The 21,280-nt window shown below is 46.1% G+C and overlaps 1 protein-coding gene across 1 annotated transcript in view; it reads left to right on the top strand.

Annotated features, from left to right (window-relative positions):
- Positions 1-21,280, top strand: part of IDH1 (isocitrate dehydrogenase (NADP(+)) 1) — a 36,067-nt gene that overhangs the window by 12,904 nt on the left and 1,883 nt on the right. The window contains exons 2-8 of the mRNA XM_054970646.1: positions 1,388-1,515; positions 5,867-6,158; positions 7,043-7,148; positions 12,757-12,934; positions 14,964-15,115; positions 15,738-15,878; positions 18,387-18,549. Coding sequence (XP_054826621.1) covers positions 1,394-1,515; positions 5,867-6,158; positions 7,043-7,148; positions 12,757-12,934; positions 14,964-15,115; positions 15,738-15,878; positions 18,387-18,549 — 1,154 coding nt within the window. The 5' untranslated portion in view covers positions 1,388-1,393. The remainder of the gene's footprint in view (positions 1-1,387; positions 1,516-5,866; positions 6,159-7,042; positions 7,149-12,756; positions 12,935-14,963; positions 15,116-15,737; positions 15,879-18,386; positions 18,550-21,280) is intronic.

Below are 21,280 nucleotides of genomic sequence, written 5' to 3'. Positions count from 1 at the left end.
TCAGGGCTGAAATTGGGCCCAAACTGGCAAAAAGGGGCTCAAAGTGGCTGAAAAGGGGCCCCAAATGGTCAGGATCGGGCCGGTGCTGAGCGGGAGAGTGATCCATCACCCGTCAGAGGCCCAATCTGGGCCGTTATGGCCCCAATACAGGCAAAAACGGGCCCCAAATGGCCAAGTCAGGTGGGCAGGGCCGCCTGACATGTGACCTCTTTGGGGAACTGCCGGAACTGCGTTCCTGCACATTCCCCCTCAAAATGAGCCCTGCTTCTAGTACTCATGGCTGTGCGAATGTACTTCAAAACACAAACCACAGTATGCTGTGCTCAGAGGCTTACCTCCTATCCTCTGTGCATGGTGGTTGGATCTTATTTGTGACTCCTGCAGATTCTGAATGTAATCCCATCCTCATTTATACTTGCCGTTCTGCCACCTTACCATACCATTCCCAACGGCGCTGCAAAGATCTCAAATGCTGTGTACAGACTAAAGTATACCCATAGTGCAAGTGTAAATAAGTGCAATCGGGTCATTTCGTAGAAAAAGAGCTGGATGAACTCATTAGCGTAACTCATTAGCATGTGCCACACCCCTTGCCAGCACCAGTAGTGTGTCATTAGCATAACTGATTTGCATATGCCACACCCCTTGACATCACCTATCCTGGCTGTTTTGGACCCAATCCTGGCCGTTCAGGACCAAAATTGGGCCCAAAATGGCAAAAAGGGGCTGAAAATGGACGAAAAGGGGCCCAAAATGGTCAGGGTTGGGCCACTGCTGAGTGCGAGAGTGATCCACCACCTGTCAGAGGCCCAAAATGGCTGAGGGTCAGATGGGCAGAGCCACCTGACGTGACCTCTTTGAGGAACTGCCGGAACTGCATTCCAGCGCGTTACCCCTCAAAATGAGCCCTGGGTGCAATATATTTTATATGCTTCATTGATCTGCCTTATTTTTTGTGAAGCCAGGTTTTAGGTTCTCATGTTACCGAATTTGAAGTGGGGTTGTGTTAGGCTCGGTTAGAATGTGAATGAATGTGGTGTGATCTATCATGGTACAGTGGTTAGAGTGTTGGACTAGGAGCTAGGGGAAAGATGTTCAAATCCCCAGTCTACTGGGAAGCTGCTGGGTAACTTTGGGCCAGTCACACACACTCAGTTTAACCTACCTCACAGGGTTGTTGTAAGATAAAATGCAGGAGAGAATAATGTAATCCGCTTTGGGTCCCAATTGGGGAGAAAGGGCAGATATAAAATAGTAATTAAAAATAAAATAAAAATCCAAACACGAACAGCTCTTTCTGGCAGTGCTGCTGTTTGCTAGCAGCAGACTCTTGCTTTTAAGTTTTTCTGTTGCGATTATTTATGTCTTTCTGTTGTCTTTCTGTTAGCACACAATGTCTAAACGAATCCATGGCGGGCCTGTTGTTGAGATGCAGGGAGATGAGATGACTCGTGTTATATGGGACCTGATTAAGGAAAAGCTCATCTTTCCGTACATTGATCTGGAACTTCACACGTATGTATGAACACCTGACAAATCTTCCCAATAGTAGGAAATTTGTAATTTGTGTGTTGGATGCTCTTACTTGATGCTTCTCTCTCTGTCTCCCTCCCCTCCTTTTCTTGAGGCCAACTCACATATTGATCACTGTGTGTGTGTGTGTGTGTTTAAAGCCCATGTACCTTTAAATGTGGCGTTTGATAAAGGTAATGCTTCTTTTTCTCACCTTTTACACAGGTTCTCAAAACTAGAGGTTAGATCCAGCCAGCTTTTTCACTTAACTAATTTCCTTACTTACAGCCATATCCCACATGGCTTTTGTCCACTCCCCTGCCCCCCATTGTAGCATTTTGGTGGTCAAAGGGATCTGCTCCTTTTTTTTCACTAGCGGAAAAGCAAGTTGGATCCAGCCCTATATCCATTGTACTTTTCTTGATCTTTGAACACTTGGAGAATGCCTTGGAACAAAAATTCCCTTATATCTGCTGGCCAGCCCCGACTCTTTAAAGACTCGGGGTCCATGTATACGATAGCTAGTCAGAAGGTAGGAGGCTTTTTTTTTTTTTGCAGGTGTTCAGGAGCTGTTGGGGACGGTCCCAACTATTTCTATATTTTATGCTGGTTAAGAACACAAAAACCCTGACCTGGATAGCCCAGGCGAGCCTGATCTCGTCAGATCTCAGAAGCTAAGCAAGGTCGGCCTTGGTTAGTAATTGGATGGGAGACCTCCAACGAAGATCGGGGTTGCAGAGGCAGGCAATGGCAAACCACCACTGTTAGTCTCTTGCCATGAAAACCCCACCAGGGGCCGCCATAAATAAACTCTGCCTTGACATAAGAAGGGCCTCCTCGATCAGACCAGGGGTTCATCTAGTCCAGCATCCTGTTCAGGCAGCGGCCCACCTGTTGCTCTGGAGGGCCAAACAAAAAGAGCAGAGAAGCCGAGGCCTTCTCTTGTTGCTGCCTCCCAGCATTGGAATTCAGAGGTTTGCAGCCTCTAGGTGGAGGCTCTCTTCGGTCACCGTACTAGTGGCCTTAGGATTGATTGGCTGCCATCTTTATTTCTGGCAGGGGTCATACCTGTTTAAAGCTCCTGGCAAAAACGTAGGGTTGGCCCCTAAGCCTGGAGAAAAATGTTCGGTTCCTTTAATAGAAGCTGGATCTGATTCCAATAAGCCTTTTAAAGGGGGAAGGACATTTCCTTCTCCGTGCCTGTTGGAAGCCCTACAAGCCGTGGTGTGGAGGGCTCCATAAATCAGGAGGGAAAATGCCAGGGAACTTGCATATCTACACAATAGAAAGTCGCATTAGGTTCAGTGGTGCTTTCCCAGGTAAGTAAGCGTAGGCTTGCCCCATTAGTCCATCTCTACTTCCATAAGTTCTCAAGGCCATTGACTAAGTGCCGCTGAAGGTGTCCTCACGAGTCCAGCAAGAGTTTTTCAAGGCATCCGGTGTCAGGTACACGCTGGAGTGTCTGAACTTTCCCCTGATTCCCTTTTTGTTCCAGAAGCTCAGTTACCTGTTTAACCAGGTAAGCAACTTTGCTCGAGCTGATGCTGAGTCATCAGCTGATCCCGTTGCTGATTATGGCACTCATTCAATCCCAGGCATAAAAACTTTGACACACTTTCATTCTTTAAACAAAAATGTTGGCGTACATAACGCCCCCCCCCCTTTAAAACCAGTTTATGTTCACACATTGCTCTGGGAACTTGGCAGTGGCAAGTATCATTTTCCCTTCCCAGGATTCCACAAAGTTGCCTAATTGCATGTAAAGTAGCTTCCTCCTACTTAAGACATGTACCAGTTGCAGATAAGAATGAAAACACTTAAGTTGCTTTATAGTTTGGTGGGGTGGGGGATGCAAAACAAGGAATCGTTCATTCGGTGGTGGGCCAACGGACCTCACATTTGAGAACATTGTTTTACAGTGAATTTTTCATTAAACTTTTTGTAGAGGAGAGCATGTGAATCTGAGAGATATTTGGTTTTCCGAGAATTGGGGATATTTTGCATTGAACAAAATCGCAAGCATCCTTTTAAAAGATGGAAATTTTAAAAACAGTGTTTCCAAATAAGGTTACAAAGAGAAAACTGTACCAGACTTTTAGATCTGTTGTGCTGCCCAGGTGCACGCTGGCCCTTTTCGGACTGTGGCCCATAGGGCAGCTTCAGCCTTCTCCTCCTGTGCTGTTTTTGATCCAAAAGTGTTCCACGGAGCCATTGTTTGCTCTCTTCTGAAAATTACATATGGCCATGTAAGTAACATGATTTTGCTCTCTACCCAATAGCAGCTTTGCACAGTGTGAGGATGTGAAACAGTTTTGGGGGAGTGGGGGGGAAGTGAAACTGTCTCTCTCCCTGTGCTGTAATCAACTTGCATAATAAAGTGCACCAAAATACAATGGAAGCAACTTAACAGGCCCTTCATACGGTCTTGGTACTGAGTTATGGGATTGTTCCCTAAGAGCAGAACCACAAGTGACAAAAGGCACAGATTGGACACTTGTCAGCTTCCCTCAAGTTTTGATGGGAAATGTAGGCATCCTGGTCTTGCAGCTTTGCTCTCTGTCAACTGTCACTTGTCCAACATTCCGCCAAGCTGCCTACATTTCCCATCAAAACTTGAGGGAAGCTGACAAGTGTCCAATCTGTGCCTTTTGTCACTTGTGGTTCTGCTCTAAGTGAGGGCTGTTTCTGCTGGGCCAGAGTCTGGAAGCCAAAGACTTGGCTCTGTGGACCAGGCCAGGTTTCAGATACCTTCATAAATGGAGGGCAGATGCTCGGCCCCAGGTCTTATACAGTTGTCTTAGGTGTTTACACACACACCCTGTAAGAGCGGGATTCTGTCTCTCTTCTCTTTTAAAAAGAGAGGTGACAATAATTGTAAAATATATAAGGGTGCTTAGCGCTTATGAATACCTCAATTTTCATTCAAGACACTAAAGAGGAAAGAAGTATGAAATGCAGCTGCAATTGGGTGGCTGAGTACAAAATGAACTTTTATTGGAGGACATGCAGTGTGACATTTTTCCGTAATAAAACTCTGAAAAGAATGCCATTTGGCTTGAATTGGCTAAGCCTGATTTGAGAGTGACATCTCACAATTGAGTTTTCCCAAAAGCGGCCAGACCCTTACTTGTCAGTACCCTCCATGCAGCTATGCCTGGGTGTTTTTCCATTTTCTGTTGCTGCACAGATACTGAAGCTGTTGCCCTAACAAGGGAAATACATAATTCTTTATAAAGTAAATGCTCCAAGCTGTCAAGAGAAAGATGCTAAAGTGGGAGCAGCACTTTTACATATTTCCTCAAAAAAAATTTAAATCAAGAATCACTAGACTACTGAGTTCACAAAACAGGTCCATCCCATATGAAACGGGGTACTAGAGATTTTGAACCCTTTGAGCAACTTCAAGATACATGGTAAGCTCACAGTCTGAGCTCTTACAATGAAATTGTAAGCAAAGTTACTCTAGTAACTCTAGGCCAGGGGTGGCCAAACTTGCTTAATTTAAGAGCCACATAGAATAAACATCAGATATTTGAGAGCCGCAAGACATGATGCCTCGAAGTGACTTCAAATGAAGAGGCAGGTTTGGGGGAGTGTCTTGAAAGTGACATCACAGGAAGGGGTGGGGTTTTGGTGCCGTATTCTGGAAGGGACATCATCAGGAGTGGAGCTTGTGAAGAGCCATCACATGACCTTTGACTTGGAAGTGACATCACAAAAGTGATGTCACATCCTTGTTAGGCTTCACTCCCAAAGTCCCCAGGTATTTTCTGAGTCAGACCTGGAAAACCCAGCATTTTTATTGAAAATATAAAAAAGATATAGAAAGAAGGAAGGGAAAGACATGGAAAGAAAGAAGGAGAGAGAGGGAGGGAACTCAAATAAAATGTATGGCCAGGGCAAAACTCAGAGATCTCCAGGAGCCGCACAATATGTCTAGAAGAGCCACATGTGGCTCCCGAGCCGCAGTTTGGCCACCCCTGCTCTAGGCCATAAAAAGCAGTAGGCTTACTGTGGCATCACTGCACCGGGTTGCAATGCGAAAAATTGTGCTAATTTCTCAGATTTTCTGTGCATGCTGGATATTTCTTGAAGAAGCACTGTAACTGGGGTTTCCACCCTATTGTTTGCTTATTATTGTTTCCTCTCAAATCTTTTGAGCTTTCATGGTATTCAGGTAAGGCAACATAAAAATAATAAATACATTTTTAACTGCTTGTGCTGATTTCTGTGATCCAGCCTCATTTTTTTGAACACGTATTTTTCACCCTGCCTTTCTGTAATGCTTTCAATAATGTCTTGGATAGGTCGATGAGGTGCATAACTAACAGTAGGGGTGGGGTCTTCCTTGCAGCTATGACTTGGGCATAGAGAACCGCGACTCAACTGATGACAAAGTCACTGTGGAAGCTGCTGAAGCCATCAAGAAGTACAACGTAGGAATCAAATGTGCCACGATTACTCCTGACGAGAAGAGAGTAGAAGAATTCAAGTTGAAGCAAATGTGGAAATCTCCAAACGGGACCATCAGAAATATTCTGGGGGGCACGGTGTTCCGGGAAGCCATCATCTGCAAAAATATCCCCCGGCTGGTGTCTGGATGGGTGAAACCCATCATCATTGGCCGTCACGCATTTGGAGATCAAGTGAGTACCTTGAGTTGCACCCTGTATGTCTAGATGTACATTTATTTATTTTTCTGTGCTCCCTCTCCAGAGAACTTGGTCAGGGTGACTGTAAAAAAAATGCACAGTAAAAACAATAATCGCAGCCATTAAAAAGCCAGGACATAAAACAGCACAAAATCCCAGAAAATAAAAACCTGATTTGTTTGGGATTGTTATTCTTGCTGCTGTTGGACCGCCTACATTTTTATTTAGGACAAGATAAAGCCTGCAATAAAGAACAGAACGCAAATACTTTACGTACGGCAGGGTCCTGTCGCAAGGCATGCCCGTTACAGATTTTAGATATGGTAGCTTGAGACGCTGCATGGATTGCAACATTTTGTCAGCAAAATTTGAGTCCAGTAGCACTTTAGAGACTAACAAGTTTTTCCAGTTAGAAGCTTTTGATAGTCAAAGTTCTGGTCGTCTGATACAAGTAGGGATGGAGATCTCTGAGCCTATCCCAGGCAGAAGGTGCGACAGGTGTTGCAAAGTAGTGTATTGCGATCAGAACCATGACTCTCAAAAGCTTCTACTGTGAAAATCTCGGTGGTTTCTAAGGTGCTACTAGACTTGAATCTTGCTGTTTTACTGCAGACGAACACAGCTACCTACCTGAAACTATCAACAGTGTGTCAGCTAGCAAAATAGATTTGTGCAACGTGCAACTCTAGTTGGAGGGCACCTTTAAAATAAGTGCCTAAAGAGATTCCTCTCTTTCCCACCAACGAAGGCAGAAACATAGAAAACTCATCTCTCACAAACACGATGCAGAATTCTAGCAGAATGTTTGTGAAATGATTTTTCCAGGCTGTAGCATTGTCCATAATCCTTCCCAATTATTTGCTGTTCTACTTTCACAGTACAGAGCCACCGATTTTGTTGTGCCGGGCCCTGGAATAGTAGAGATGACCTACACACCAAAGGATGGAGGAAAACCGGTAACTTACACAATACATAACTTTGAAAGTAGGTATTTAAGGGGCTGTGAGTACGTTGTGTGTGTGTGAGAGAGAGGGCGGGGGGAGCAAACAGTTAAAATGCTGGCCTCTGTATAAAAAGAATAATTGGAAGAATCCTTTCTAAGAAGGCTTAGACCTTAAACTAGGAAGTCAGTAGCTGGAGACGGAGTCCAGATCCTTCTTGCATCTACACTCACACACACACACACACACACAGTTGCCTCATGAGAAGCAGGAGTTAGCAGCTGTGTGATGAGGTCTTGCTAGCCATCTACTCTATGGTACTGGGGGGGGGGGGCGGGTACAGGGCTGCTAATCTTCCCTCAAGTGGCCCTTCCATAAAGCTGTCTGCTGGCCAGGAGCACAGGAAGTATGTTTTGAATGCCCAGCTGTCAGCTGCAGCTGCTGTGCCCTCCTCCATTCTCTCTTAGGCCAGAGGCCAAGGCACAGCCTGAGAATTTAGATGATCCACAACTGCGTTGGTGTTGCAGATCTGGATGCAAAACCAGCTTGAGGTGTTGTGAAATCTACTTGAATTGACATTTATTTATTTTAAAGTGGCACACCAAACTTTTTGCAAGAGGGACTCCAGTGGCATTTTCTTTCATTCCCATGCAATCCTAAGCAAAGTTAAGTCAGTTAAGAGAGCCAGTTTGGTGGTGTGGTTATGAGCGCGGGACTCTAATCTGGAGAGCCAGGTTTGATTCCCCACTCCTCCGCTTGAAGCCAGCTGAGCGACCTTGGGCTAGTCACAGTTCTCTGGAGCTCTCTCAGCCCCACCCACCTCACAGGGTGTTTTGTTGTGGGGATAATGATAACATACTTTGTAAACCGCTCTGAGTGGGCATTAAGTTGTCCTGAGGGGCAGTATATAAATCGAATGTTGTTGTTGTTGTTGTTAAGTCCATGGGCTTAGAAGAGTGTAACTGTTTAGGTTGGCTCTGCATATTTCACGCTTTTATGAATGGAACATAATAGAGCTTGTGGTAATTTTAGAGCTCCTTTTAAAAAAAAATCCTGCCCTTCCATGAAGGAGTTTGTGTTTTTTCCCACCCATTTTTATCATGGCAACAACCCCTTAAGGTAGAGAGAGCCATCATGCCTGGACCTTGAGCATTATGGCCGAGTGGCGCTTTTGTGGCTCCTGTTCCCAACAGCTGAGAGGTTCAAGCTGTACAAAATTACTGCCAGGTTCCTTATTTATCTGAAGAGGAAGCCAAGAATGTTTTTAGGCAATGGAGACAGAGTTTTCTCTCGGACCTCACGGTTCTCAGCTCCTTCAGCATGGCTTGCGAAAGTTACTAGGAGACTGTGCTCGTGTGTGTGGATTAACAGAGTTAACATTGTCTGTATAAACAAGAGGCTTCATTCATTAGAACTGTGAATTAAATACCTTTCATCACCACTGCCTCTGGTTGGGAGGGGGGTGTCAAACTGCCGTTGGCTGTATTCATTGGTGTGGTTGTGCAATAAATGCTTCGTACTCAATTGTGCAGTACAAAATGAGGGACAGCTATAGCGTTGTTCTGTAAGAGTTGTCCAGGGTTTTATTCTTGTGTGTTCGCTTAAGATTTGCATTCTGGCCATGATTGAACAGTTGTAGGCAGTGTCCCAACGGAGCCAAGTGGAGGCTGGTAAGGACTTGTTGGAATCCATTCAGCCCAATGAAGTTCTAGTCTTAATTCCCAGCTGATGTCGTTTCAGTCTTTTCAATGTGTTGCTTTGTGCTTCAGCCCCTTTTTAAAAACTTGAGAAAAAGTCAAAACCCTGTAAGTTGGGACAGTATTATTTTCTTCAGTGTTTCAGCAGGAGGGGAAAGAGAATATTGGCTTGCAGCAGAGAGTGGCTGACTTAAGTCAGCTACTCAGCAAGCTCAGTAGCTGTGTGAGATCTGAATCAAGAACTCGCTTGTAACTCATTTTCTTATCCATTTTATGTTGCGCATGCCAGCTAGAGGCGATTTTCTTTTATGACACAATCTGCCCAAGTCATATGTTTTAGACACTAAATGACTAAAACAAGTCGTTCCTGTTTTTCAGCGAAGAGACCTGTTTTAATATGTAAAACTTCTCCCTCACCTTTGTGCCAGAAATGCCCTCTGGAGGGTTGAAATATTTAGTATACCACTGCCTCACCAAGAGATTGGTGAACACCATCCTAGGGCTGTAACTGAGCCACCTGTGATAGAGTTTATAGTGCTGGGTGAGGACCTCTGCATGCCAGGAAGCTTAAAAGGTGGCATAGGAATCTTCATAATATCTTTTATTAGGACCAACCAAATGACATATGACAGTGTGTGCGCTTTTGAGTTCACTAGAACCCTTCCTCTGGCTGGATGTTATAAAAAAACTAGCAACAGAGCCCGTTGTGTGGGAAAGTACAATGGGCTCTTGAAAACCGATTCAGCAGGGTTCCTCTTTGGGGCCTTGGGAGGGCTGCGCCACTGTGCTGGGCCTCCTTGCCGCCTTCACAGCCCCTCAGAGGCCTGGCGCAGGCGGTAGGGAGGCCTGGCCCAGCGACGCAGCCCTCCCAAGGCCCCGCAGCGGGCATGCCATTGTCCCATAAATGCCAGTTGCTTATGGGATACCTGATAGGAGAGGAATCCTCCACGTTCAGAGGCAATCTATCTCTAAATACCAATTGCTTGTGGGGTAAATGATGAGAGAAGGCTCTTGGTAGCCAGGTCTAATCATTAGCTACAAACTAAGCTAGTTAAGAATAGATTATTCACAGCCATGACCTGTCTGTCTCTGATATACCAGTTGCTGGAGACATATTGCAAAGGAGGATCGCTCACACAGTACTTGATGCTTCCCAAAAGCATCTAGCTGACCACAGTAGGAAACAGAAAGCTGATCTTAGAGCTTGCAGGTCCATTGTTCTCCGAATGCTGCTATATCTTTAAGAGTGTCACAGCACAGCTGTAGCTTCACCCCTTATTTGAAGAGCCACATAGGAGGGGAGAGCTTCCCTGCCTGGCTGCTCTTAAAGGTACAGGAGCCCTTGTCAGGAATGCTGAATGGTACTGGCTTCAAGTTACAGTCAAGTTACAGCTCCTTTGGCCAAGAGGCAATAAAACAAACTCCAGAGGTATTAACAGATTCCTGCAGTTGTCTCTTAGGGCCAAGCTACAAGTGACGAATGACACAGGTTGGACATTTGTCAGCTTCCCTCAAGTTTTGATGGGAAATGTAGGCATCCTGGTCTTGCAGCTTGGCTCTCCAACTGCTGTCCAGTGGACTTTTCAACTGTCACTTGTCTAACATTCCGCCACGCTGCCTACATTTCCCATCAAAACTTGAGGGAAGCTGACAAGTGTCCAACCTGTGTCAGGCGTCACTTGTAGTTTGGCCCTCAGTCTCTAAGCCAGTGACATTTAAAATCCCTTTCACATGAGAGACATGGGGCCAGTCACCCTTTCTCTGCCTAGCTTACCTCACGGGATTGTTGTAAGGATAAAATAGAGGGGTAAATCATGTATGCCACATCCAGCTCCTTGAGGGAAGTAAAGAAAAAAATAGAGTAAATTAAAAAAATATATTTCTCATTCAAATAAGGCCTTTGATAGCCAGGTGTGTGCACCCACAAATATTCCACGCCTCGTTCCTTATCTGCAAAATCTAACCTGAGAAACTGCTCTTACTTGGAGACACCTTGACTCACAAATAAACTGTATAGGCTGTGAAAATACTGCTCTTTTTATAAAGGAATCTTTTAAAAACAGCAGGGGGCTGCTAGATGCCTGTGTGTCTTTGAAAGAGCTCCGTTACTACACAACCTGTCTTAACGGGCTGCTTCACCGCTTGCTCTGGGAGACACAGATGCAATAGGTGATAGCTAGCTATGAACTTGGTCCTTGTCCAGTTACAATAGTGGCTTAGATCAGACATGATAGCCTGTAATTTGAGTCACAGGAATAGGGGGGGACATTAAACCACACGCTGAACAAAAGATAGGCCTCCATGTTTCCACTATGGGTCAATTGAGCATTCTGTTACATTTGAACGACTTTTGCATGTGTGACAATCACTAATCTGAGACAAAATAGAAAACAGTCCAGTAGCACCTTTAAGACTAACCAACTTTACCGTGGCATAAGCTTTCGAGAACCACAGCTCTCTTCATCAGATGCCATCTGACTAATCTGAGGATGACAGTTAGATCTTTAAATGAGATCAGTTTTTATGTCGACAGTATGGTGAAGCCAGTATGGACATCTTTAAAATCTTAACAGTGATGTCCATGTCGTAGAAACAAGGTCAGAGAGAAGAAAACTTCTGAGCATGCCAGACTGCTGCCACCTTTTTGTGTTGCTGCATAGATTTGGGGAGCTTAAAAACTTTCCTGCAAGAAACTGTCATGTCATTTGCCCTTCACCCAGCTCTTAATTGCACGTTACTAGAAATGTCCCTAGATAGTAATGTGCATTCCCATGATAAAAATATTGCCACTTGAAATACCTGAAAGCTTGTGGGCCCAACCATGGGTTAATACGGCCCTGTCTGCTAGCCAACTAGCAGGACCCGAGGGCAGCTGCATTTCTCCTACTATTTACTTCGCGATAACTGGTGTTCATAGATAGACTGCCTCTGCACCTGGAGGTTCCCTTTAGCTATCGTAGCCAGCAGTCGTTGATAGACCAAGACACTGTCTTGGTCTTTTAAAGGCATTGAAAACAGTGGCTGTGACCACAACGTGCAGCATGGAAGTCCTGTTATCCAAACAACACGAGCATGTATGTGTCGTGAGGCCTGCTATTGGGCTTCATGGCTCACTAGCGTCTTCCTCAAGACGCACAGTCAGTCCTGGCTTTCCTTCAGTTCACTGGAATAGCAGCTGCCTTAGAGGAGTCCAGAAGTCGTCATCTTGGTTCTTCAGGGATCTCCCCGTTAGAAACAGACGTCTCTGTATGATGGTGCTTGGCTTGGAATGCCCTAAAATTGTATTTATTTACCTTATTCATAACCTTCATTTCTCTCAAAAGCTGCCCCTAAAGTGCCGTATGTCATTCTCCCCCATTTTATCTTCATAACAACCCTGCGAAGCGGATTGGACTGAGAGTGTGTGACTGACTCAAGGTCACCCAGCAAGCATGGGTGGCAGAAGGGGGATTTGAACCTGGATCTCCTAGATCTTAGAGCGGAACCACAAGTGACGCCTGACACAGGTTGGACTCTTGTCAGCTTCCCTCAAGTTTTGATGGGAAATGTAGGCAGCTTGGCGGAATGTTGGACAAGTGACAGTTGAAAAGTCCATTGGACAGCAGTTGGAGAGCCAAGCTGCAAGACCAGGACGCCTACATTTCCCATCAAAACTTGAGGGAAGCTGACAAGCGTCCAACCTGTGTCAGGCGTCACTTGTGGTTCTGCTCTTAGTCAGAAACACTTAACCACTGCATCACTGTGGCTGATGTTCATAATACTCCTGCTTCTTATTAAGGGTATTATATTTCCATGAATAAAGGACTCTGCCTTTGGCATGGTTGCATGGTAGGGCTGTTCCATAACATTTGGAAACGTGACAGTATGTATGTGTATCGCATGAATGATTGTGCTGCTCAGAACCAAACTTAGTTGTGCCTAAATCCTCTTTACTTTGCTCTTTCTGTGGTATAGAGTGTGGAGGTGTGGCTATGGGAATGTTCAACCTTGACCAATCCATCAAGGACTTTGCTCACAGCTCCTTCCAGATGGCGCTGTCTAAAAGTTGGCCTCTGTATATGAGCACCAAAAACACCATTTTGAAGAAATACGACGGCAGATTTAAGGACATCTTTCAGGAGATCTATGAGAAGTAATCAACAATATTTTGTTACTTTATTTTCATTTTGCAGGCAGTTGTGTTCAAGGGAATTACATACTTTCTTGCACATTCCTAAACAGTAAAGAGTCCAGTAGCATCTTTAAGACTAAGCAACTTTATTGTAGCATAAACTTCCGAGAACCACAGCTCTCTTCGTCAAATGCATCTGACGAAGTGAGCTGTGGTTCTCGAAAGCTTATGCCACAGTAAAGTTGGTTAGTCTTAAAGGTGCTACTGGACTCTTTAGTCTTTTGCAACTACAGACTAACTCAGCTAACTCCTCTGATTCCTGAACAGCTCATTCTCAAAATCTGCTTTCCCCCCCTCAAGGGCAATGGGAGCTGAATTGACTTGTGTTATCTTGTAGAATTTCTCTTTATTGACTTAAATCGACAGCTGGTTGGAGCCTGTGGATATTTGAGTTAGTAAGAGAATGCATTTTAGGATTTAAAATAAGTTCATAATCAGTGCCAAATATAAACATTGAAATAAAGATAGAATTCAAGGGCCTGAACTCAGTTGAGGTCCCAAAGTTTTTTTTCTTTCTCTCAGACTGTTCCCTGGTATGGACACACTCTACCATCCACTCCCATTTTCACAAAGGCCAAGGGCTCTCTCCCTGCATTGTGAGTATCAAGAGAGGCTTTGATAGAGCTCTCCCCTTATGGCCATTTTGGGCCCATTTCCCCCGGGATTGGGGCTGAAACAGCCAGGATCAGGGCCAAAATGGCTGGGACTGGGTTGGTGCCAGGTGGAAACCCCTCCCCTGCCCGGCACCGACCCAGTCCCGGCTGTTTCAACCCCGATCTGGGCCCAAACGGGCCTAAAATGGCCATTTTTGGCTGTTTTGGGCCCATTTCGGCCTGGATTGAGGCCGAAACAGCTGGGACTGGGTCGGTGCTGGGTGGAGGGACCCTTCCCCCGCCCAGCACCAAGCAGGTCCCGGCTTTTTCGGCCCCGATTCAGGCCCAAACAGGCGTGAAATAGCCATTTTCAGTTGTTTTGGGCCCGTTTCGGCCTGGATTGGGGCTGAAATGGCCCTGATCCGGGCCAAAACGGCTAGGACTGGGTTGGTGCCAAGCAGGGGAACCCTTCCCTGCCCAGCACCAACCCAATCCGGGCTATTTTGGCCCCAATCCGGGCCCAAACTGGCCATTTTCGGGCATTTAGGGCCCATTTCCACTGGGATCGGGGCCAGAACGACCGGGATCAGATTGGTGCTGGGCAGGGGAACCCTCCCCTGCCTGGCACTGACCTGGTCCGGTCTGCTTTGACCCTGATCCGGGCCCAAACGGGCCCCAAATGTCCATTTTTGTCCATTTGGGGCCTATTTTGGCCAGAATCTGGTCCCAAACTGCCAGGATTGGGTCTGTGCCTGGTGGGGGATCCCTCCCCTACCCGGCACCAACCTGATCTGGGTCATTTGGGGCCTGATCCAGGCCAAAACATGCCCAAAATGGGCCTGATCGGGCTGCCACCAGGTGGTGGAACACTCCTCCATCTGGCAGCAGCTGGACCCTGGCCATTTCGGGCCTAATCAAATCAATTATGCTAATGACACACTTCTGGTGATGGCAGGGGGCATGGCATATGCTAATGAGTCATGCTAATGAGTTCCTACTGCTCTTTTTCCACAAAATGACCCCTGCTCACATTTACTGGATGGGGGAAAGCACCCTAAAAAGAATGTTGCACCAAAGCTTCTGTTCCTGTTCAGTAGACCAGGTCACCTTTCCTTTTAATGAAGACAGAGGTAACTTTTAGGCCATTGGGTAGCTTCCATTGCAATACACTTTTTCAGACATCAGCCTTTTCCATTACAGATATATAAGGTGAAAAGTGCAGGTAGTTTCTCTCCAGATTGCCTGGAAAAATGAGGAACAGGTCTGCGTGTAGTTCTTGGTTGTAGCCCATGTCTGTTTCCCCTTTCTTCTGCATTATGCAAGATGTAAGTTACTTTCCATTCTTCTTTCAGTCTGCATGCGCCATCTGTAATCGCTCAATTTTCTTTATTCTCCAGGGAGTACAAGTCACAGTTTGAAGCCCAAAACATCTGGTACGAGCATCGGCTCATAGATGATATGGTGGCCCAAGCACTGAAATCCGAGGGAGGGTTTATCTGGGCCTGCAAGAATTACGATGGTGATGTTCAGTCTGACTCGGTTGCGCAAGGTATGATTACGTTGCAACACTTGGTTAACCTGACTGGTCAATGGCGATACGCAGGGCTTTTTTTCTGGGAAAAGAGGTGGTGGAACTCAGTGGGTTGCCCTCGGAGAAAATGGTCACATGGCTGGTGGCCCCGCCCCCTGATCTCCAGACAGAGGGGAGTTGAGATTGCCCTCCGTACCACTGGAGCAATGCGGAGGGCAATCTAAACTCCCCTCTGTCTGGAGATCAGGGGGCGGGGCCACCAGCCATGTGACCATTTTCAAGAGGTTCCGGAACTCCGTTCCACCACATTCCTGCTGAAAAAAAACCCTGGTGATACGGAGGCTGGCTGCACTGCCAGTGGCTGTAAGAAGGACCCTGCTGGGTTGTACTACAGACCCATCCAATCCAGTACTGGTTTTCCAGACAGTCCGATTCCTCTGGGATGATCCCTTGCAGGAAGTAATGGAGCCTCCATGTTGAGAGAGAGTCTCTTTTGGCTCTCCCCTCCATCATATTCCCAAAGGCTATTAAGAAGAGCTGGTGGGTTGTGTTTTCCTTGGCTTGGCAGGCGGAGCAGACTTTCATGCCATCAACTCAGAATTTCAGTGAAAGGCATCACCGGCTTTATTCTCCTGCCCAGGTTATGGCTCCCTTGGAATGATGACAAGCGTCCTGATCTGTCCCGATGGCAGAACAGTGGAAGCTGAAGCGGCGCATGGCACGGTGACCCGCCACTATCGCATGCACCAGAAAGGCCAAGAAACTTCCACCAACCCTATTGGTACAATACTTCCTGCTTTCTCAGTAGTACCGAGTGTCTACCCGAAAAGCTTAAGCTTGCATCCTATACTTTCTTTCTGCTTGTGCTCCTCTTCATTGATTGTGGAGGCAGCCCTCCGCTGTGGAGCATGCATGCCTCTGGCACTAGGCACTTCTGCTCATGGAAGACAAAAGAGCCCAAAAGTACCTAATGCGAAAGGAGCACCACCTCTGCAATAAATAAAGGGGAGTGTAAAAGAACGATAGTTCTCTGTTATGCCACATGTATTAGCATGAAATGTTATGCCTTTATATTAATAATAATAATAACAGCATTTGATTTATATACCACCCTTCAGAAAAACTTATCACTCACTCAGAGTGGTTTACAAAGTGTTGTTATCCTCATAACAATCACCCTGTGAGGTGGGTGGGGCTGAGAGAGCTGTGACTGACGCAAGGCCACCCAGCTGGCTGCAAGTGGAGGAGGGGGGAATCCAACCTGGCTCTCCAGATTAGAGTCCTGCCACTCTTAACCACTACACCAAACAGGCTTTTGTTTGCATGAAACATTGTGCTATGTTGTTTGCAGTGTAGATGAGCCTCGAGTACGAGAGAATGAATTCACCATTTATAGGCACACTTCAGATTACAAGCCCTCCCCAGACATCATTTGAAATGTAGCAGTGTAACTCGGGAATTATTGCCGTTCAGTCAGTGATTGGAATTAAGAGCAGAGCAAGGCCTGCACTGCACAGCTTCCATGGAATCAGGAGGCCCTCTCGTCACTCGCTGTGTCAGCAGCCATGGCAGTGAACTTTCTAAGCAGACACCTGGATGAGATACCCAAGCACCCTCTCTATGAATCCTAGAATCATAGAGTTGCAAGGGGCCTTACAAACCATCTAATACAGCCCTCTGCATGAAAAGCCTAAAGCAACCCTAACAAATATTCATCCAGCCGCTCCGTGAAGACTGTCCATGAGGGGGAACCTACCACACCCCCAGGCAGCCATTCCTCTGCTGATGTACTCTTAACATCAAGAAGTTCTTCCTAACATCTGGCTGGTACCTTCCCTTCTGTAGTTTAAACCCATTGTTTTGAGTCCTATCCTCTGTTGCCAACAGGAACAGCTCCCTTCCCTCCTCTAAGTGAAAGCCTTTTAAATACTTAAAGAGAGCAATCGTGTCGTCTCTCAACCTCCTTTTCTCCAAATTGAACATTCCCAAGTCCCTTTACATTTTTGTTACCCTTGTGGAGAACCTGGCACTTACCGATGTTAAATTATATCTTACTCAGTTCTGCCCACTTTTCCAGTGTGTTCTCGTTTAATTCTCTCTCTGTCTTTAAGGGTCTTTGCTGCCCCTCCCAGTTTGGTGCCATCTGCAAATTTCATGAGTAATCCCTTCACACCCTCATCCAGATCATTTATAAAAATATTGACGAGCACTGGGTCCAGCCCTGTGGCGCTCCACTGGACACCTCCCTCCAATCAGACCTGATGCCATTGACAACAACTCTTTGGGTGCGATTTTCCAGCCAGTTCCCTGTCCCTCTACCCATCCTAGAGTCCAGTCCACAGTCCTCCAGTTGACCCATCAGAACATCATGTGGAATGTTGCCAAAAACTTTAGCAAAGTACTGATAAACTACATTGACAGCATTCCCGTGAACCAGTAAGCCTGTCACTTGAGATGAGGTTGGTCTGGCAGGACCTGTCGCGGACAAATCCATGCCGACTTCCCCGTATCACCATGATGTCCATCAGGTGCTTGCAGATTAACACCTTTAATATCTGTTCCAGTATCTTCCCTGGTACAGAGGCCAGGCTGACTGGCCTGTTGTTCCCAGGATAGTGTTTTTCTCCTTTCCTGAAGATTGGGATGACATTTGCCCTCCTCCAGTCTTCCGGCACATCAACTGACCTCCAAGAGGTCTGGAAGATAATCAGTGAAGGATCTTCAAGCTCTTCTTTAAGCACTCCCGGGTGCACCCCATCTGAGTGCATCAAAAGCTCAGGATATGAAATGTGTGAAGTGGTCATAAAACTAAGATAATGGTTTGGGAAAGGGGATTTCCAGATGTGAGGACCTGGAAGGGGACACTCAGCTGCCCCTTCAGAAAGCTTGAGGAAAAAGCAACCCAAAAGGGGCAGAAGAATTTGTTTGACCCACAGGTGAACTCCAAATCAGGTTTTTAAGTAGTCTTGGATGGAAAACTCGCCTGGGCAATCAACTTTTGTTATTTCCATGATATAATAATAACAATAATAACTGCACTTATATACTGCTCTTCTAGTCAGATTAGTGCCCCACCCAGAGCGGTAAACAAGTTAGTGTTGTTGTTATCCCCACAATACAGCTGAGGAGCTGGGACTGAGAGGAGTGGCTTATCCAAGGCCACCTACTGAGCTCATGGCAGTAGTGGGATTTGAACCAGTAGGGTGCCAATTTGCAGCCAAACCACTTAAATGTGTTGGGTTGATTGTTTTTCTTTCTCTCTCTCTCTCTTCCTTTCTCCCTTTGCCAGCCTCTATCTTTGCCTGGACCAGAGGTCTAGCACATAGAGCAAAGTTAGATAACAACACAGAACTCAAGAACTTTGCCACCGCCTTGGAGGAAGTCTGTGTCGAGACCATTGAGGCTGGCTTCATGACAAAAGATCTGTCTGCTTGCATTAAAGGACTACCGAAGTAAGTATGAGAGGCTGAGAGGTGCATGAAAACATAAATTGTCCACCTCCGACTCGATGCAGTCTGTCGAATTACAAAAATAGGAAGTTTTGTTTCCAGGATATCCACCACAATTCTTTCTCTTTTCTGAGAGCAATATTGGCTTGGAATATTCTTGAGCAGATACTTACATAGAGCGGAACTACAAGTGACAAAAGGCACAGATTGGACACTTGTCAGCTTCCCTCAAGTTTTGATGGGAAATGTAGGCATCCTGGTCTTACAGCTTGGCTCTCTGACTGCTGTCCAATGGACTTTTCAACTGTCACTTGTCCAACATTCTGCCAAGCTGCCTACATTTCCCATCAAAACTTGAGGGAAGCTGACAAGTGTCCAACCTGTGCCTTTTGTCACTTGTAGTTCCGCTCATAGTTTGGACAACTAAGCTTTTCCCCCTTACCACACAGCTTCAAACAGAAATTTCCTTTAAACCAGTAAAACAATCTCTGTTTTACTCCAGTTTACCTAACTTTCTGTTGCCCTGCTGCCCCCTCAAATTAGCGAAAGTTGGAGCCAATTCTGCAACTTTTCCAGGAATACATCAGAATTTCCTTGTGATTACTTTCCTGCCAATAACTTGTCCGTGAAGTGACGGCCTGGGCATTTCCAAGACCAGGAGGTTTGTGCTGTGATGAAAAAATTCAGTATGAAATGAATCAAAAGGTAGCTTGCTACTGATCCTAGAAGGAGAGGAGCTGGCCCATTAACTGCAACGGTCTTAGAAAGGAGAAGCACTGGTTCGGAGGGTGCTATTGCAAATCCACCCAGGCCAAAGAATTCTTGAGCCAGAAGGATTTATGTGAATGCTGCTGAGAAGAAGTTTTTTTGGGCTGCACCCAGAGATTCTTGGAGACCTAAGCTCAGGTCTGCTAATCACATCAGAAGGATGATCAAATACAGTATAGATCGGGTGCAAAAGGAGATGCGCTTCATCTGCTCGTCAATTATTTTATTTATTTTATTTATATTTAATTTATATTCCGCCCTCCCCACATCAGCAGGCGCAGGGCAGATCACAACCAAGTTTAAAAACATATTTCATCATATATACAATTTAAAATCATAAAACATCCCAATACATAGATTAACATACATGTAAACATACTCGCACACATGCACACACACACACATATATGTGTGTGTATGTATGTATGTAAACACAGCGGCACATAATCCAGACGACCCCCTATTTAGCCATCTCCGGAGCATTTTGCCAGGGATATATGAGAGATGGAGGTGTCACTAATAGGGAGGGCATATACTGTGCTCCCCTGGCTAGGGGGCACCGCCCGGCATCAACCATATGCCTGGCAGAACAGCTCTGTCTTACAGGCCCGGCAAAATGCTAACAAATCTCGCCGGGCCCTGGTCTCATTGGGCAGAGCGTTCCACCAGGCTGGGGCCAGGACTGAAAAAGCCTTGGCCCTGGTCGATGCCAGGTGGGCCTCCCTAGGGCCAGGAATCTTTAATAGATGCTTATCGCTAGAGCGAAGAGTCCTCTGGGGTTCATATGGGCAGAGGCGGTCCCGCAGATATGCCGGTCCCAGTCCATACAGGGCTTTATAGGTTAGTACCAAAACCTTGAACCTGATTCGGTTAAGAGTCTGAGTAGACAATACGGTCCTTGATAGATGGATGGGCTACCTAGGGCAGTTCTGGGTGTCCATTTCTTTTATTTACTATTACATATCCCAGAGGGTCTCACAAGAATTAAAAAGATGTTGGCACTGCAAGCTAATAACCCCCTATTGTATAAAGCAACAAAGAACTGCTTGCCAAAATTCAGCTCACAAGACAGCCCTCTGCGGAAGGCTCAGAAATAGAAGTGCCCTTACAAGCCTGAAAGGTCAGGAAAGGTGTGGCCCTTCAGACAGGTGGAGAAGGGCCTGTCTTCAGCCTCTCAGGAGAGCGTCTTCTAAGGACGCTGAGATCCATCTGTAAGATTTCTGCCAGGAAAAGAAGAAGGTCGTGTTGGAGCCAGGCTGAGGCAGTGCTGGCTAAAGTTCCAGGGAGTCACAGCTTTGAATGCTTGCGGCTGTCACTCTCTTTCAGGCTAGCCTACCTCACAGAGTTGTTGTGAAGATAAAAGGGCGGGGAGGAGAATGAGGCAGGCTTACCCGAGCTATTTAGAGGGAGGGCAGGATTAAAATACTATCAATGAATCACTTCCCAGGCCCTCAAGTTTCTTGTATACAGATAATCTGGGATGGCTGCTTAATACGTGTTTTGAATCCATTTCTGAAGAAGACTGAGTGTGTGTGTGTTTGAGAGAGAGAGAGAGAGAGAGAGAGAGAGAGAGAGAGAATCTTATTTTACTTCATAGAAATATAAAGCTGGAATGGTCCCAAGGGTAATCTAGTCCAGCCTCCTGCACAATGCAGAAAATCCACATCTACCTCCCCCCCCCCACACACACCCAGTAACCCCTGCTCCATGCCCAGAGGAAGGCCTCCAGGATTCCTTGCCAATCTAGCTTGGAGGAAAATTCCTTCCTGACTCCAAAGTGGTGATTAGCATTACCCTGGGCACATAAGAAAGCACTGGCTTATTCCTTCCTGCCCTCTCTCTCATAATCTGCCTGAGTCCATACTGAGTCATAGAATCAGCATTGCTGACAGATGGCCATCCAGCCTCTGCTTGAAAACCTCCAAAGGAGAGCCCACCATCTCCTGAGGAAACCTGTCCCACTGAG

This window comes from Eublepharis macularius, chromosome 2 (genome assembly GCF_028583425.1).
Source record: "Eublepharis macularius isolate TG4126 chromosome 2, MPM_Emac_v1.0, whole genome shotgun sequence".
Taxonomy (NCBI): domain Eukaryota; kingdom Metazoa; phylum Chordata; class Lepidosauria; order Squamata; family Eublepharidae; genus Eublepharis; species Eublepharis macularius.
This window is presented reverse-complemented; position numbering and strand designations above follow the sequence as displayed.